The sequence below is a fragment of the Artemia franciscana genome, chromosome 20 (genome assembly GCF_032884065.1).
Source record: "Artemia franciscana chromosome 20, ASM3288406v1, whole genome shotgun sequence".
NCBI lineage: Eukaryota > Metazoa > Arthropoda > Branchiopoda > Anostraca > Artemiidae > Artemia > Artemia franciscana.
Window position 1 is genome coordinate 19,593,409 of NC_088882.1, and position 19,423 is coordinate 19,612,831.

General features: G+C 35.2%; 1 protein-coding gene across 4 annotated transcripts in view; it reads right to left on the minus strand.

Moving 5' to 3' along the window:
- LOC136039859 (N(4)-(Beta-N-acetylglucosaminyl)-L-asparaginase-like) overlaps positions 1 to 10,116 on the minus strand; it is a 145,660-nt gene extending 135,544 nt beyond the window's left edge. For 3 of the 4 annotated variants that reach the window (XM_065723797.1, XM_065723800.1, XM_065723799.1), the window contains exons 1-2: positions 9,978 to 10,116; positions 536 to 692 (exon numbers count right to left, since the gene is read on the minus strand). In XM_065723797.1, the coding sequence (XP_065579869.1) occupies positions 536 to 692; positions 9,978 to 10,086 (266 nt within the window). In that variant the 5' untranslated portion in view covers positions 10,087 to 10,116. Of the gene's footprint in view, positions 1 to 535; positions 708 to 9,977 lie in introns of all 4 variants that reach the window. The other variant, XM_065723798.1, reaches the window with a different exon arrangement.
- Positions 10,117 to 19,423: the final 9,307 nt, after the last annotated feature.

The window sequence follows — 19,423 nt, forward strand, 5'->3', positions numbered from 1 at the left end:
CTATATGATCACAAAACATAATATAGGCCAAGAGAAAGTAAAAAATATCAAAAGCTTCAATAAAAATTTGACGCTAGACCAACCCAGACACGTATTGTCATTTAAATTCGAGCCAAAGCTATTAGCAAGAACAATTTCTTTATCATAATTTAAATCGGTAAAAAATCGCTAAAAATTAAGCATTCAGTTGAATATCGTGGCTTCAATATGACAGAGCACAAAAAGCTTCATTTCATTTAAGAGTAGGATGCTCTAGTTGAAGATGAAAAATGTAAAATTTGAAGGAGCCACAAAAGGCATTAGTGGGCGGCCAAAGCATACGCATCATTTAGTGTCTCCTTGAATTGCAGCAGATGTTGACCCAGAGATCCCATAGTCCCCTGTGTGTTGTTGCGCGCCCAGGGGAACTGAAGGCTAGACACAAAAATCTTAAATCTTCAATAAACCCACAAATATCATCTTATTCTTCACCCCAAAGTTGAGACTGTTTATTCATTTGACTTCAAGTTAAGCAACACACAGAAAATAGCCATACCCATCCATAATCAAAGCATCTAGCGTACTCTCGCCATTCTCATCAGGACTTCCTCCCCAGCCGACGGTGCCATCTACTTGCATTTCTTCTGCTTTTGAACATCCACGTTCGATTGCATCCAAAGCTGAGCCACCTTTTTTGTACATAATGTCCCAGGCTACAATTCAGATATCTTAACAAAGATTGTTCAATAAAAGCCAAATTAAAAAATTATATAACCATTCTGAAAAATGTTTAAGCTACTACAGATAGATAAGAGTTGATTTCTCAGGTGTTACAAACTATTACACAAAATTGACTACCGAAACTCAAAAGAAACAATGAGCTACATTTAAGCTTTGAGTAATTGCGTTTTTAAGTTGTCTCTTTGTATTGTGTATTTACTACTTCCATTTTGATCCCTTGTAGAATGGCTTGGGATTGATACTCATTTTCTAACTAAATGGCCTAATAGGGGAGGGGGGAGATTTCAGGTTTAAAATAATTAATCCATTGCCCTTCACTCGGGAATGTAGGTTCAGAGCCATCCCCTCTTGCTTTGTTTTTACCTATTAGCTTCCAATTTTTCTAAAAATTATCTTTTAGTGATACAGAAGTATTATTCAGTAATATCGCATCATGTTTGGTCAGGGCTTTGGTAATAATTGATTTTGTCGCTTCACTCAGGAGTATACATTCAGAACCATCCCGTCTTTCCTTATATTTACCTATTAACTTACCAATTTTCAAGAGTTATTTTTTAGTCACACAGAAGTGTTATTCAGTAATATTGCCTTATGTTTCGTCAGGACCTTAGTAAGTATTTATTCTGTCTAAAGATCAAATCAGAAAAAGAAATGTCATATAAATTCCATAGTCTAAGCTACAATTTTGACTTTTGGTATGCACTTACAAGATCAGAAATGAGGGACCATTAAGTTCCCTCTCATATAACTCAGGCATTTTGTAGAGTGATTGTTGCAGCCTCTGTACGAAACATAGAGCATGGGTGGATTAAGACTATATAGCATAATACATTCAAATAATTCGTTCTTCATCGACACATGTATTTATATACTGCTGCAAAAATTCAAGTGGTTTTTGGTTTTAGCAGTGTGTCATCCTGTGTACAGGTTATGCATAAATAGTAGCTGAAGTTTTGTTACATGTTTATTTAATTTTCAGCAAAGCAGGAGATAACACCCAAACTTCCAGTAAAAAACAGTTTTTGATACAAATATATTAGAATATATTTGTTACACAAGCTGTTGTATCCAAGAGTTTTGTGCGTATTGTCTACACTTTTAACCTATTTTTGGTTTTTGATCTTATATTTCTTTCTTCATCACAAGTGGTGGTAGAATATTTATGTGTTTATCAATGGGAAGAAGAAAATGCAAAGCAAACTAAAGCCATGTTTCTGAAGGGATAGTATTTGTAAGATAGATAAGGCTGATTCATAAAGGGAGAAATGGTTTATTTATATGAAACATATTAACATGAAAAAAAACTATTAGTACCTCCCCAAAAAAATAGTGCAGCGTTAACTTAAATCAAATTCTATGAAGAAATGATCATGAATTGGAATTTGCTGTTTCTGCTATGAAAATACTTCAGAGCTCCAAAAAATTTGAAAAGCGACAAGTGGTTACTGTAGACTATTTATGTGGTATGCATAGGGTTTATGGGACTGTAATGGTCCTGTATAATAATTTTTGCCATTGACTAGTCCCTTATATCCTTTGTGCTGGTGTTGTAAACCCTATATCAAAGAGAGAGAAGAATTTATTCATTAAACAGATAATAAAGAAAAAATGGTTACTACCTCCCCTGAAAAACAAAGCTTTTCCGAAAGAAAGGGAAAGATGTATATATTGCTAAATTTGTCGGTAATTAATGACATTAATCAAAGTTGTTCAACCCTTATTAACTATTTCAATTTTTAATAAGGTCTTAAAACCTTAGCAGTCCTTGTAATTTGTCTGATACAAGCAGTGTGAGGTGAGACAGTTATTATAGCAGGTATGATGTCTTCCAAGTACTTCATTTGGGTAAGAGTTTTATTGTAACTGGTTCCTTATTTATAAAAAATATTAGTCTTTGAACAATTCAAACAAGATATTACACTGCGCTTTCATATTAAAATTCAAGTTATTTTTGGTATCATTCCATTATGAATAAGGGTACTGTTGTAATGGATTTTTTTTATGAGCCAACTACTATAAGGACAAATTTCTTACTTCCTTCTTATCAGAAAAGAGTTGAGTAACGTATCTGTATAGGTATATTTAGTTTATTACGTTTTCATTTTTCCCCTCTAAGACATATTCAAAGTTACAACAAAACCAATAGTTTTAAAAAACCATACTCTGCCTTCTAGAAGGGATTACCTAGACAAATTTAGATAAATGCACTTGTAAAAATACATTAAATAAAGCTTTGATGATCAGATAAAATAAACATTTTGTTATTTTAATACTCCTAAACAAATTTGTTTCACTATATATCACCTGGGTGAGGGTCAAAAACCATCCTACCAAATATCATTACATGATTGTATTGGATTTAACTATGGCAAGCCCTGACAGGCTAAATTAACATTTCTTTACTCAAAACAAAAACAAAAAAAAAACATCACAAAACTAACCACAAGTATAGGTCAAACTAAAGAATAAACTAATTGTTAAATGATAAAAAATGAGAATAAAATACATAATAAAAAGTAAAATATGTAAAAAAAAAAACAAGGAATCTAGGAGAAAAATAAAAATAGGAAAACCATGGTGATGGGTGCTAATTATTTAAGCAGAGGAGAAATACTTTTTTATATGCCACAAAAGAGTTTAATTTAATACTCAGAACCCTAGAGCCTAACACATCCAAATCCATTGATACTTCAGTACTCTATGATCTAATAATCTTATCACCTATTTCACCTATACAGGTCCTAAGTGCTGCACTCAATAAGGTTCGAAGATCAACGAAGTTTATTGACAGTTTATTATTCCTAAGCCTATCCTATTTGCTAGCCAAAATATAGTGGAGAGTGGTACATGCAGGGACGGATTTTGGAAAACCTCCAAAAGGCATAGTTAGCATTGGAGTAGAAAAATGGTTTATAGCTCAAATGATAGCCCCAGAACTGCTGCATAAACTGGAATTTTTCCAGATTTTTCTTATATAGCTAGAAGGAAAAGGGAGGATGTCCCTGCATAAACCATTTGTCCCCCCTAAGTATCGGGGTGGTATATCTTGGGACACAAGGTGGTATACTCTGGGGCATAGTGAAAAGATTAATGTATTGGTAGAAAACTTCGACTATTCACTGTGTAAAAACTACATTAACAAGAACTAAGAGTTCATAGGGCATGAGCTCTAGCAAAATTGTAAGAATCAATAGATTGATTTAAAAGGAAAATCAGAGGCTTAATGCCAGTCGGGATTTAAAGTAAGAGCTCTGAGACACGAGGTTTTTCTAAATATCAAAATTCATTAAAATCCGATCACCCATTCATAAGTTAAAAATACCTTTTTTCTAATTTTCCCTCTCCCTTCAGCCCCCCCCCCAGATTGTCGAATCGAGGAAAACGACTTTATCGAGTCAATTTGTGCATGTCCCTGACTCGCCTAGCAATTTTCATCGTCCTAGCGTATCTAGAAGCACTGAACTCGCCAAAGCACTGGACCCCCCTAACTCACACAAAGAGAGCGAATCCAGTCTAGTTACGTCAATCACGTATCTACGACATTTACATATTCTACCAACCAAGTTTCATCTCGATCTCTCCACTTTAAGCGTTTTCCAAGACTCCTGGTTTACCCCTCCAGCTCCCCCCACTGTCACCAGATATGGTCGGGATTTAAAACAAGAGCTCTAAGAAAAGAGTTCCTTCTAAATATCAAATTTTATTAAGATCCGATCACATGTTCTTAAATTAAAAATACCTCAAGTTTTCTTAATTAACACCCCTTCCCCAACTCCCCCAAAAAGAGTGGATTCAGTCTGGTTATGTCAATCACGTATCTAGGACTAGTTCTTATTCTTCCCGCCAAGTTTCATCTCGATCTCTCCGCTCTAAGCGTTTTCTAAGATTTCCCGTTTCCTCCTCCAACTCCCCCAATATCATCGGATAGGGTCGGGATTTAACATAAGAGCTTTGAGACACGAGATCCTTCTAAATATCAAAATTCATTAAGATCTGATCACCCATTCGTAAGTTAAAAATACCTCCTTTTTTTCAATTTTTCCTCTCCTTCCAGCCCCCCAGATCGTCAAATCGAGGAAATGGCTGTTATCAAGTCAGCTTGTGCAGGTCCCAGACACCCCTACCAGTTTTCATCGTCCTAGCACGTCCAGAAGCACCGAACTCGTCAAAGCACTGGAAATCCCTCCAACTCCCTCGAAGAGAGCGGATCCTTTCCAAATATGCCAATCATGTATCTAGAACTTGTGCTTATTTTTCCCATCAAGTTTCATCCCAATCTCTTCACTCTAAGCGTTTTCCAGGATTTTCATGTTTCCAAGGTTTCTGTTTCCCCCCTCCAACCTCCTATGTCCTGGGATCCGACATTAATTGAAAATAGAGCATTTGAAGCATAAGATCTTTCTATATATCAAGTTTCATTAAGATCCAATCACCCATTCGTAAAGTAAACATACCTCAATTTTCTCTTTTTCCAAGATTTCCAGTTTCCCCTTCCAACTCCCCCCAATATCAATGGATCTCGTCGGGATTTAAAGAGCTCTAAAGCACAAGATCCTTCTAAATATCAATTTTGATTAAGATCTGATCACCCAGTATTTAATACCTAATTTTTTCCAATTTTTAAGAGTTACCCCCCCAACTCCCCCAAAGAGATCGGATCCGTTCCGGTTATGTCAGTCACGTATCTTGGATTTGTACTTATTCTTCCCACTAAGTTTCATCTTCATCTCTCCATTTTAAGCGTTTTCCAGGATTTCCAGCCCCACCCCCAACTCCCCCCAATGATTAAAACTTAAAACGAACAGAAATTACTCCGTATATAAAATGGGTTGTCCCCTCCGCAATCCCTCGCTCTTTACGCTAAGGCTTTTAATTGTTTTAAAAAGTAGAATTTTGGCAAAGAGTCAAACTTTAGCATAAAGAGCGAGGGATTGCGGAGGGGACAACCAATTTCATATAAGGAGTAATTTCTGTTCGTTTTAATTTTTAATGTCGCTTCTTACTTTCAGTTAAAAAAACTAGTTTTTTTTTATTTAATTTCTGAACGTTTTTGAATTAATGCATGTTTGATTTTGGCTCTCCGCACATAAATTATTAAAATAAAATTTGTATATTAATCCTTTTTTTGGTTAAATGGCTTTCTCTTAGTTTTGATCAGACGATTTTGAGAAATAAGGGATGGGGAAGGAGGCCTAGTTGCCCTCCAATTTCTCGGCTACTTAAAAATCCAACTAGAACTTTTAATTTTTAACGAACGTTTTTATTAGTAAAAAATATACGTAACTTAAGAATTAACTTACGTAACACCCCTTTATATTCTTATATTTTCAATATGTATAAGAGGGGGTTTGTACCTTCGTCAATACCTCGCTCTTTACACTAAATCATAAGTTTTGTCCAAATTCTTTAAGAATGACCCCTGAATTAGAAAGGCTGTAGAATAAATAGTTGAAATTACTAAAAATACTTTAGCATAAAGAGCAAGGTATTTATCTCCTCCTAAATACCTTGCTCTTTATGCTAAAGTATTTTTAGAACCCCTCATATGCGTAATAATCTCTGTTCGTTTTACATTTCTATGCTACTCCTTACTTTCAATTGAAAAAACGTTTTCATGTTTATTTTTTCTTTGTTTTTTTATAGTAATGTTAGAAAACCCTTCACCCTTTTCATTGAATTATTCTTCCCCCATGACATATTCCTCGAAGGAAAGATCCTCCCACGTAGCCCCTTCCCCTCAACCCCACCCCCTAAATCAAAAAAGCCCCCTGAAAACGTATGTACACTTCTCAATAACCATTACTGTATGTAAACACTGGTCAAAGTTTGTAACTTGCAGCCCCTCCCCCAGGGATTAGGGGGTAGTAAGTCATTCCTAAAGACATAGTTATTATGGTTTTTGACTATGCGGAACAAAATGGCTATCTCAAAATTTTGATCCGTTGACTTTGGGAAAAAATGAGCGTGGGAGGGGGCCTAGGTGCCCTCCAATGTTTTTGGTCACTTAAAAAGGGCACTAGAACTTTTCATTTCCGTTAGAATGAGCCTTCTTGCGACATTCTAGGACCACTTGGTCGATATGATGACCCCTGGGAAAAAAAAAATAAATAAACATGCACCCGTGATTTGTCTTCTGGCAAAAAATACGAAATTCCACATTTTTGTAGATAGGAGCTTGAAATTTTTGCTATAGGGTTCTCTGATACGCCGAATGCGATGGTGTGATTTTCGTTAAGATTCTATGACTTTTAGGGAGTGTTTCCCCCTATTTTCCGAAAAAAGGCAAATTTGACATCTTCAATTTCCCTTCCTAGCTCATTTGAGTTAATAATCACTGGAGATTTTAATTTTCCTGCAATTGAGTGGGTTGAAGGAACTGGACATATTTCATCTAATAGTAGAGACTCACCTTTTTTATCTTGCCTATCAAATAATTTTCTTCATCAGACTATTGATAAGCCTACACGCTATAGAGCTGATCAGAATCCCTCGCTGTTAGACCTTGTCATTTTGCGTGATACTGATTCCCTCATTCGTAATGATTATTTACCGCCAATTGCTAGTAGTGACCACCTAGTTATTCTGTCTGTGTTGTCCCTAAATAGTCGTCCTCAACCTAAATTTCGACCTCAGACTTTCACCAACTATGAGGCAATACAGCAGGAACTTTCATCTGCAAACTGGTCAATGCTTATCATCAGTGACATCAATGAGTCGTGGCTAAATTTCAAAAAAACTCTTCTTGCTCTTGAAAAGAAACATTCCAGGGTTATTTTTAGGAAACAGCCCAAAACACTTCCCTTCCTCACTAAGGAAGTTAAGAAGCTGATTAACCAGAAATCTAGAGCTTGGAAACGGTATATGAAGAAGAGGAACCAGGAGACCCTGTCATTTTATAAGGCAGTACGGAATCGTGTAACAGATTCTGTAAAAAAAACTGAAATCTGCCTACAAGGAAAATTTGGCTTCTGAGATCAAGTTAAACCCAAAATCTTTTTGGAGACATGTCTCTTCTAAAAACCCAAATCATCATACTATTCCTGACCTTGTTGACCACAGTGTATTACACTCATCTCCAATAGATAAAGCTGACATTCTAAATGCACAATTTGTTTCTGCCTTTACCCAAAATTCAGGCACCTCCTCACCAGATCCTCCATTGTATGAAGTGCTTTTCCCTATGCCTGATCTGTCAGTAGGTGAATTAATGGTTTTCAATAGCCTTGAGAGCTTGATGTAAATAAGTCAAAGCAACCAGACAGTGTTCATCCACGTCTTCTTAGGGAGTGTCAAAAAACTCTCAGCTACTCCCTGTGCATGCTGTTCCAGTTATCTCTTCAAAATGGGGAACTACCGCATGATTGAAAAACATCTTATATAACCCCAATCCATAAAAAGGGACGAACAGACTCAGCAGAGAATTACCATCCCATAAGCATCACCTCTGCAGTTGTTAAGGTGCTTGCGAGATTTGTTAATAAAGCTCTAATTGAACATCTTGAGGTCAATAATATCCTTTCCACATCACAACATGGTTTCAGATCTGGTAGATCTGTGGACACTAACCTTATCCAAACATATGAATTAGTGACTACACTGCTTGATGAGGGTTTTCCTGTTGACATGATTCTTCTTGATCTGTCCAAAGCATTCAACAAAGTTTGTCATGAATTCCTCATAATCAAATTGAGGGCTGCAGGTGTCAATGAAGGTGTTGTACAGTGGATTATGGGCTTCCTTTCTGAAAGATCACAGAGTGTCAGAGTTTTTGATTTGCAAGGAACTCCTCATTTCTCTTCTCCCACAACTGTATTAAGTGGCGTGCCCCAGGGCACTATTCTTGGACCAAAACTTTTCAGCTATGTTAACAAAATACCCACTCTTCTTTCAAATCTTATTACCCTTTACACTGATGACTCAAAACTAGTTGGAAAAGCCGCTACTCCCTCTGACCAGCAATCAATTCAAACAGATCTTGATAGTCTAGAAAGATGGGCTAACATGTGGCTTCTGACTTTCAATGTTGACAAATGTCATGTAATTCATTTTGGCAAAAATAACAAGCATCATAAGTATTTCCTTCAAGACAACTTCCTATCTGCTGTTTCCGATGAAAGAGATCTTGGGGTTATTGTAGATCACCAATTAAAGTTTAGCAGCCATGCTAAGTCTGTTTCATCTTCTGCAAATAAAACCCTTGGTATCATAAAAAGAACCATCTCCAGCAAACACCCTACAGTCCTTATGAAGTTATATAAGGTGCTTGTATGTCCACGCCTGGAGGTTGGAATGTCATTGGCAGCCCCTTTCTTCAAAAAAGATAGGAAGTTGCTTGAGGATGTCCAGCTTTGTGCCACTAAGATGGTTACCAACATGAATAAATTTCCATATGAAGTAAGACTATGTTGTTTGAAGCTGCCAATGCTGACATACCGATGGAAAAGGGGTGACATTATTTTAACCAAAAAAATCCTCTCTAAAAATACCTTTCATGGTCTCTTTGCACAGCCCTTGCATTCTGGTACTAGAGGACATTCTTTGAAGCTCTCCATGCAGCATTCTGCGAGTAGACATAGAAGCCACTTCTTCAGCCAAAGAATCATCAATATATGGAACCAGCTCTCTGAAGAAACAGTTACTGCTACTTCAATTGACATGTTCAAGTCCAACCTTGATAGGGAATGGCTCTGCCAGGAGTTCCTTTACAATTGGGAAGCTGCAGAGTCCTCCACAAGAGTCTAATCTAACAGCCACAATCTACACCAAACGAATTCTTTTTTTTTCTCATGGAGCATCACAAGGATGGATAATCCTTATATTGCTCCAAGCTGCAATTTAAGGTAATAATACTTTTCTCAGATCAAATCAACTCAAGGTTGACCATGTCTGTGACTAGGATATGTTGTTATAACTTCAAGAACCTATGTCAAAAATTAAACAACATTATATAAGATTAGGTTCAAGATTTAAACTTGTGGCCAAGATTAGGCTCTACTTTTCTCTATCAATAGGCCTATATTTGAAAATATGAGTGTTGTATTATATAGTAAACATATTCAAACTAATCATATGTTTTTTAAGAAGAATTTGATACATTCATTGGTGAAACAATTCGCTTTCTAGGTATTATGATAACAAATTTACAATGGTTTACCTGTTAGAGTAGATTAGCTAGTCAATTACTGTGTCCTTATTTGTACTGTCACCTTATTTGTAGGTCAGTAATGTAAACTACCCCTTATTTACCCTAATATTACCTTCTTGGGTGGCATTTCTAAATCCCCAAGTATTGATCACGGAGGGAAACCTCTGGTTTGCAAAGACTGAAGTGAAAATCAACATCAAAGCATATAGTACAGTTTTCATATTTATCGCTTAAATTTTAAACTATAATAGATGGCAGGTTAAACTGCGGACAGTAAAAAGTGCTAATTCGAAGCGCTGGAAAGTGCTAATTTTTTTTTTATGAAAGATGGCTTTCGGACACACGTGCCATTGATGGGTGACTCGAAAGGGGAGGGGTAGCTCACTCCTCCCTGTTAAATTCTAATTGGTGTATTTTGACCTCACTGAGGGACAAGGTACTGAATTCTGAGACAGTCTATGTTGTATTTTCTTCTCCTAGAGATAATTTTACATTTTCAAACTTCTTGGCAAATAAATGGCTGATTTTGACAAAAGTCAGCTTTAGTCGTAGATAACAAAAACCAAATTCGCATGTAAACGGAAAAGAGTCATTTTATTTTATCGTTAATTGATTTTTAATTTAAGTTGTTTAAATTGAATTAGGTTTAATGGGACTGGACTGGTAGCAACTCATGCTTTAAAAAGCTTCTGATAAGATGGACACAATCCTTGAAAAGGACAAGTAGGATTTGGCTAGTGTACGCAGTATCGTGTCCCTTGGACAGGAGTTATTTCAAATATGCTGAGATAGATCATTGTAGTTCGGATGTAAGTTTTGCCTAGGACGAAAGTAATATGCAACGTTAAAACTTATAACGAGCAGGAAATTAAATTAAAAAAGTATTCCAAATGTCTGCCTCTAGCTCTTTATGGTAATTAAATTAAAAAACTAGTTTTTTTTAACTGAAAGTAAGGAGCGACATTAAAACTTAAAACGAACAGAAATTACTCTGTATGTGAAATGGGTTGTCCCCTCCGCAGTCCCACGCTCTTTACGCTAAAGATTGACTCTTTGCCACAATTCTACTTTTTAAAACAATTAAAAACTTTAGCGTAAAGAGCGTGGGATTGCGGAGGGGACAACCCATTTCATATACGGAGTAATTTCTGTTCGTTTTAAGTTTTAATGTCGCTCCTTACTTTCAGTTAAAAAAAAAACTAGTTTTTTTTATTTAATTTCTGAACGTTTTTGAATTAATGCATGTTTGATTTTGGCTCTCCGCACATAAATTATTGAAATGAAATTAGTATATTAATTTTTTTTTGGCTAAATAGCTTTCTCTTAGTTTTGATCAGACGATTTTGAGAAATAAGGGGTGGGGAAGGAGGCCTAGCTGCCCTCCAATTTTTCGGTTACTTAAAAAGGCTACTAGAACTTTTAATATTCAACGAAAGTTTTTATTAGTAAAAATTATACGTAACTTAAGAATTAACTTACGTAACAAACTTTTATATTCTTTTATTTTTATTATGTGTACGAGGGGGTTTGTACCCTCGTTAATACCTCGTTCTTTACACTAAATCGTAAGTTTTGTCCCAATTCTTTAAGAATGACCCCTGAATCAAAAAGGCCGTAGAATAAATAGTTGAAATCACTAAAAATATTTTAGCATAAAGAGCGAGGTATTTATCTCCTCCTAAATACCTCGCTCTTTATGCTAAAGTATTTTTAGAACCCCTCATATCCGTAATAATCTCTGTTCGTTTTAAATTTCAATGCTATTCCTTACTTTCATTTGAAAAAACGTTTTCATGTTTATTTTTTCATTGTTTTTTTTTATAGTAATGCTAGAAAATCCTGCGCCCTTTTCATTGAATTTTTCTTCCCCCATGACATATTCCTCAAAGGAAAGATCCTCCCACAAAGCCCTCTCCCATCAACCCCACCCCCAAACCCAAAAAATCCCCATGAAAACGTCTGTACACTTCCCAATAACCATTACTATATAGGGAGGGGGCCTATTTGCCCTCCAATTTTTTTGGGCACTTAAAAAGGGCACTAGAACTTTCCATTTCCGTTAGAATGAGCCCTCTCGCGACATTCTAGGACCACTTGGTCGATAAGATGACCCCTGGGAAAAAAAAACAACAAACAAACAAATAAACACACCCGTGGTTTGTCTTCTGGCAAAAAATACAAAATTCCACATTTTTTAGATAGGAGCTTGAAATTTTTGCTATAGAGTTCTCTGATATACCGAATGCGATAGTGTTATTTTCGTTAAGATTCTATGACTTTCAGGGGATGTTTCCCCCTTTTTTCCAAAATAGGGCAAATTTTCTCAGGCTCGTAACTTTTGATGAGAAAGACTAAATTAATTGAAACTTATATATTTAGAATCAGCGTAAAAGTTCAATTCTTTTCATGTATCTTTTAGCATCAAAATTCCGTTTTTTAGAGTTTCGTTTACTATTGAGCCGGGTCGCCCCTTACTACAGTTCCTTACCACGAACTGTTTGAAAAGAAAATAATTCGGTATTTCGGGGCTTCTGACATTATTACTCCTTTGCGGAAGTTAGGCTCAAAATTGAAAAAGGATTATATTTTTTCTCTGGGCCCCTTCCACCTCTTAGTTCGTTTATTTTCCCGTTAGTTTTCACCTGTTTTCGCTTTATAGTTGTGTTATCTCTTAGCAGTTCTTTCGTTAGTTGAGTTATGGTTGTGGTATATATGTTTTATCGCTCGTATAGTTGTGTTATTTTCAAATTATACTCCATAATAGAGAGGCTCCGAACACCCAGCATTGTATATTAAGCTCTTAATTTGACGTTTTTTTCTAACGTGACCAGATTCGTCCTGCGCCCTTTTCATTGAATTTTTTCCCCCATGGTATATTTCTCCAATGAAAGATCCTCCCACATAGCCCCCTCCCTCAACCCTACCCCCAAAACCAAAAAAATCCCCCTGAAAACGTCTGTACACTTCCCAATAACCATTATTATATGTAAACACTGGTTGAAGTTTGTAACTTGCAGCCCCTCCCCCAGGGACTGTGGGGGAGTAAGTCATCCCCAAAAACATAGTTATTATGATTTTCGACTATGCTAAACAAAAAGGCTATCTCAAAATTTTGATCCGTTGACTTTGGGAAAAAAATGAGCGTGGGAGGGGGCCTAGATGCCTCCAATTTTTGGTCACTTAAAAAGCGCACTAGAACTTTTCATTTCCGTTAGAATGAGCCCTCTTGCGACATTCTAGGACCACTTGGTCGATACGATGACCCCTGGGAAAAAACAAAACAAAAAAACAAACAAATAAACACGCACCCGTGATTTGTCTTCTGGCAAAAAATGCAAAATTCCATTCATTTTCGTTAAGATCCAACGACTTTTAGGGGGTGTTTCCCCCTATTTTCCCAAATAAGGCAAATTTTCTCAGGCTCGTAACTTTTGATGGGTAAGACTAAACTTGATGATATTTATATATTTAAAATCAGCATTAAAATGCGATTCTTTTGATGTAGCTATTGACATCAAAATTCAATTTTTTAGAGTTTTGGTTACTATTGAGCCGGATCGCTCCTTACTACAGTTCGTTACCACGAACTGTTTGATTAAATTAAAAGACTTTTTTTTAAGGAGCGACATTAACACTTAAAACAAACAGAAATTACTCCGTGTATGAAAGGGGCTGTTCCCTTCTCAATGCCCCGCTCTTAACGCTAATGTTTGACTCTTTCTCTCAATTCTACTTTATTAAACAGTAAAAAAAACTTTAGCGTAAAGAGCGGGGCGTTGAGAAGGGAACAGTCCCTTTCATACACGGAGTAATTTCTGCTCATTTCAAATTTTAATGTCGTTCCTTACATTCAGTTAAAAAAAACAAGTTTTTCTATTTAATTTCTGAACTTTTTGAATTAATGCATGTTTCATTTTGGCTCTCCGCCCATAAATTATTAAAATGAAATTTGTATATTAATTCTTTTTTTGGCTGAATAGCTTTCTCTTCGTTTTGATCAGATAATTTTGAGAAAAAAGGGTTGGGGAGGAGGCCTAGTTGCCCTCCAATTTTTCGGTTACTTAAAAAGGCAGCTAAATCTTTTAATTTTTAGCAAACGTTTTAATTAGTAAAAAATATACGTAACTTAAGAATTAACTTACGTTACGAACTTCTATATTCCTATATTTTTATTGTGTATATGAGGGGGTTTGTCCCCTCATTAATACCTCGCTGTCACACTAAAGCTTAAATTTTGTTCCAGTTCTTTAAGAATGACCCCTGAGTCAGAAAATCCGAAGAATAAATAGTTGAAATTACCAAAAATACTTCGGCGTAAAGAGCGAGGTATTTAGGAGGAGAAGAATCCCTCATATACGTAATAACCTCTGTTCGTTTTAAGTTTTAATGCTTTTCCTTACTTTCAGTTGAAAAAACTTTTTCATATTTATTTTATTTTTCTTTAATAATAATGCTAGAAAATCCTGCACCCTTTTCATTGAATTTCTATTCCCCCATGACATATTCCTCCAAGGAAAGATCCTCCCACAGAGCCCCTTCCCCTCACCCCCCCCCCCCCTCCCAAACCAAATAATTCCCCTCAACCAAGACTATTGGCTGAACTTTTCGTTAAGAAGTAATGATGCCAAGGCTATTTAAAAAAAAAAAAAAATGGATTTTTAACTGAGAACTTTTATTGTAAGTGTTTTATTGTTTTTATTTTTTCTTTGCTGAAGACGGCCCTTTTAAATTAAGTGACATTATATTGTGGAAAATGTGACCCTGACTTTACACACCAGGATCAGTAAAAGTTGAATCCTAATGATCTGCCACCGGTAATCTTTGTTGAAAAGCACCTAAACGACGAAGGAGAAGGAGAAATCTAAAAGATGAAGAAAAAAGTTTTTTGAAGTAAATACACGTTTTATTAATAAAGAAAGTTACTAACCTTATTAAAACATTTTATTTTTAGGGCACTGAAATCAATAGTGTATATGTAGGACAGGATATTTTCTGCTATGAAGTCATTCACTCGAGGATTGTCTACATAAACGTTGAGATATTCATTGTAAGTATAGTCACGGCATCGAAAAATAAAATATAATAATGTATGAAGACCATAGCTTTTGGCTGATAAATCTTGTACACGCTTCCGATTTTGAATAATTTATTTTCCATGTTTTTAAGGAAGTTTGTGATGTGAGGTGTGTAGAATGCAAAGGATTGACCAAAAGGAGAAAAACCTATATTTTTTGCTGTTTGAAAGATGAAGATTACCCAGTGCGCTGTCTGCATAGTCGGTGGACTACTTTTAAAAATGATAATGGTATTTTTAGCACTATGAATATGTTCGGGGAAGTTTGAGGGTATGCAAAAGGATTTGTATTGTAACATGACCGAATCCAAGTTAAATGCATCGATTCTTTGATTTGTGTTCATGGTGCCAAGTCTAATAGAATATTGCCGTCGGCGGTAATTTCTCAATAGATTTCAAATTCATTTATTGCAATTAATGTTACACTCTCCTTCAATGATATGGCAAAGGTACCCTCTAGAAGTACAATGCCCGTTCAGACAATACTCAAATCTTGAGTAACAAGACAAGTCCAAAACAATGATACTGTGACTTTTTGCGAGCATTGTATCGGTTATACCATTTTCAGTTGTGAATGTTGATCCAAAGATTGCATTGACAATTCATATAGGGTCCTAATAGAATTTATCGAAGGATAAATTGTAGAGGAATTCCATTTACTTTACTTACAATTGAGGAGAGTCCAGACATTTCAAAATCGTGTGGAGAATTTTTCCATGATTCTATGCCACTGGCATTTTACAAATGCGAAAGAAAGTTTTGAAGGAATTTCACCATTGATAAATGAAGAATCGATGTAGATACTTGAACTAGTTGCAATATGTCTTTGACTGGTGGTTGTGTGAGGAACGAGCAGTTTGATCTTATTTACAGTGGCTCTTAAATTTTCAATTGCCGAAGCAAGAAAAGTCATAACATTTTGTTTTCATGCATGAAGTATTGCCAAAATCAGATTGCATCAATGTCGGGTAATGCATCAAGTGTTTTTCTCAAAGTGAAATAGGGCGGAGCGTATATTAAACTTTTCATGATTTAGTTTATTAACTAAATGATAATCATTACTCAACGCCCGAGTGAGTGCACCATCAGTCCTAACATTCGATCTATGATCAGAGCCCAACGCCAGATCCCTTCATTTGTTATAGGATATTTGTGTCATCAATATAAATTGTGTGTAGCTTCCATAGTTTGATAGGTTGTTGCTAGTGCTCACCAATGCTCCATTTACGTTAAAACATATTTATCTCAACAGGTTGTGCAGGATACAGTTTTCATAGGATGGTCCATCGGTAGCGGTGGGAGTTTGATTGTCAGACTTTTTTCTTGTCACATCTTCTAAATGAATAAATGTGGATGATAAACCTATGAAATAGTCTTTATTGAAATAAATTTGACAACATATGTTTTTAGAGGGTGGTTGTTGTGGATAGAATTATTCCTAGTAACCATGTTTACACTGACATCTACACTTGCTTCATTGAAGAGACTTAGAAAGTGCTTATGGGATGAGATTCCTTGTGAGGTAGATACGTCATTTCAGTCTAGGAAAAGAAATCCTTTTTGAATTGAACATTTTTTTTCTTGATTTCTTTTTCTTCTATGACATGAGTAATGTCTTTCGTTTCTGACCTAAGTAGAACCTGATGAGTGATGAAATGTTTCTTGACCTTTTGCACGTTGGACCTGAGATTTTGTGAGACTTTCTTTCAAGTTCATTTATTTATTAGTCACATATACATTTATATTTATGACATATGCCCATGGGAAGACAAGCATACACTAGAATACAAGGATAAACATGACTGCAAAGATGCAATAACACAACAATAATATGAAAGTAGCAGCTAGCCCAGGATCTTACAATATTATTGAAAAATTGAAAATTTCAATATTATTGAATATAAATTAATACTGGAAGATAGTTGAGAGGCCCACATTCACCCAGAGCAACAAACCATACAAATAACTTTGCCTTATTAAAAACATGCTTTATTAAAAATACTCCTGAGCTAAATTAAATTTAAGTTTCCTTTTTATTAAATTGGATAGAGGAAAATTTATCAATAAGATCCTTGTGAGCATCCCAGCTCCGATCTATTGACATAAATGGAGCAAAATTTAAATCTCTCAGTATTATACTTGGCGATGTGGATACATCGAAAATGTGTATAATTATGTAAATCTTGTGATTGGGAGAAAAAACTTTGATTGAGGTAATATGGCGGTAATTTCTTGTCATAATTGAATTTGAAAAGAATTGCTCCAAAAGTAAATTGTTGAGAAACTGATTTATATCTAAATAAGTATATAAAGATGTAGAAGACTTATTTGGAAGTTCAATAGGCGATGGAATAAAGAGTTTAAAGATTCTTAGGGCTTTATTTTGTAAAATTTGTATTGACTTAATATGGCTTTTAAATGTAGATAAATATACTAGAGAACAATAAATAATATTATTCTGAATCAGATCAAAATAAATGCTCCGTAAAGCAGAGTAGGGTATATAAAGCTTCAACCTTCGCATTAAACCAACATACCTTGAAATCTTTAAGCGTAGATTTTGTATGTGTGTTTTAAAAGATAAGCTTTCGTCAATCACAAGTCCAAGGTACTTAATCGTTTTTAATCGAGATATTGATAATAGATCCATTGAGGAAGAAACTCGGGTAATACGAAGGCAGATATTTGACTTTCTGCCATAAATTATGAGCCTAATTTTGATACATTCAAAGCAGTAAAACTTGAAGAACACCAATCAAGAACATTAGAAAATGCAGTATTCAGTTTTTCCTCCAACTCCTTGTAATTCCTCTCAGAAATTGAAACTGCCGTATCATCAGCAAAATGTGTGTTGAGACACGGGAATGTAAAAGTGCGGTGAAGATCATTTACATAAATTAAAAAAAAAACAGAGGACCTAGGACAGAACCCTGAGGTACCCCAATCTTCGAAGACTGAGGTATAGGCGAAGAGAGGAAATTGCCTCCATCTAATCGTTGCTTTCTCTTATCAGGATAAGATTTAACTAGATCCAATGCCGGTCCGTGCACACCACGATTATCCAATTTATGAAAAAGAATACAATGGGATGTTGTATTGAATACTTTCTTAAAATCTAAATATAGTGTTGCTGGAATTTCACCTCTATCTAAGCATTCATGAATATATTGGATGAGAGCAACGGTAGCATGTTCAGTATTGTGTCCAGACCGGAAACCAAATTGGGAATTTGTAAAGAAATTAGACGATTTAAGAAAGGCATAAAACCTCTTATAAATTGCCTTCTCAAATATTTTAGAATATGCTGAAAAAATAGAAATGGGGCGGTAATTTGATAGATTTTCTGGAGAGTCACCTTTGTGAAGCGGAATTATCCGTGGTTCTTTAAAAGTAGATGGGAAAACTCCAGTTTTATATGAATGGTTAATTATATGCTGTAATGGTAATATTACTACAAACAATATTTCTTCAACAAATATAGAACTAGACCCGTCAATTCCCACTGAATTACCTAGATTTAGATCACACACTATTCTTGTTATTTCAGACTGAGAAATAGGCCCGAGAAAAAATGAATTATTTTGAGGAAAACGTTTATTACCACGTGAATCAAACTCGTTCATTACTTATGAAACAATTTTCTCTCCTATATTAGCAAAATGAGTATTCAAAATATCAGCCACTTTTTCCGATTTCTTTGTAGTCGATCTGTCTTATAAACTAATAACTTCAGGAAACTAAGATTTCCTTTCTTTTTTTTTATAAGAAAATTAATTAAAGACTATGTTTTGCAAGGAGAATTTTAAGCTTCTTCGAAAGACTCTTTATAATACCTATGTTTCGGCAATCGTATCAGTGTGGTTAATTTATTTTTGGAAAGCCGAAAATTTTTAATATTATAATCAGTTGGATTCTTTAACTGTTTTTTAAATAACTGATTTTTTTCTTAACTGATATCAAAATTCCAGACGTTATCCATTACCTTATAGGAAATTTTTCTCTGCAAATTATATTCGTAACAAATGGGCAACTAGAATAAAGGCAGCAACTGAAAGTTCTTAGAAAGTTATCAGTTGCCATATCTGTATCCTCCGTGGATATTACATCCTGCCAATCCAACAATCCAAGGCTTTCATTCAGGTGCTTTAATGTTATTTTATTTATTAACCGTACTTGACGTTCCTTACTTACTTGCGGTATTTTATAAGTAAGGCTAAATCTGAAACCAGCTGGAAATGATCCAATATATCACTTAAAATTGCAAAATTTGCTTGAATTGGCAAAGATGTAAAAATATTATCAACGAGAGAGGTAGAACTAGGGGAAATTCTTGTAGGTATCAGGCAAGTAGGAAGCAGATATCTAGAAAAGCGAAAAGACGATAACTCAACAGAAGATTCATTTGAAGCTTCTAGAAGGTCAGTATTAAAATCTCCGAAAAGGATAACATCTTTACTTTGAAACTGAAGTTGATGCAAAAAATC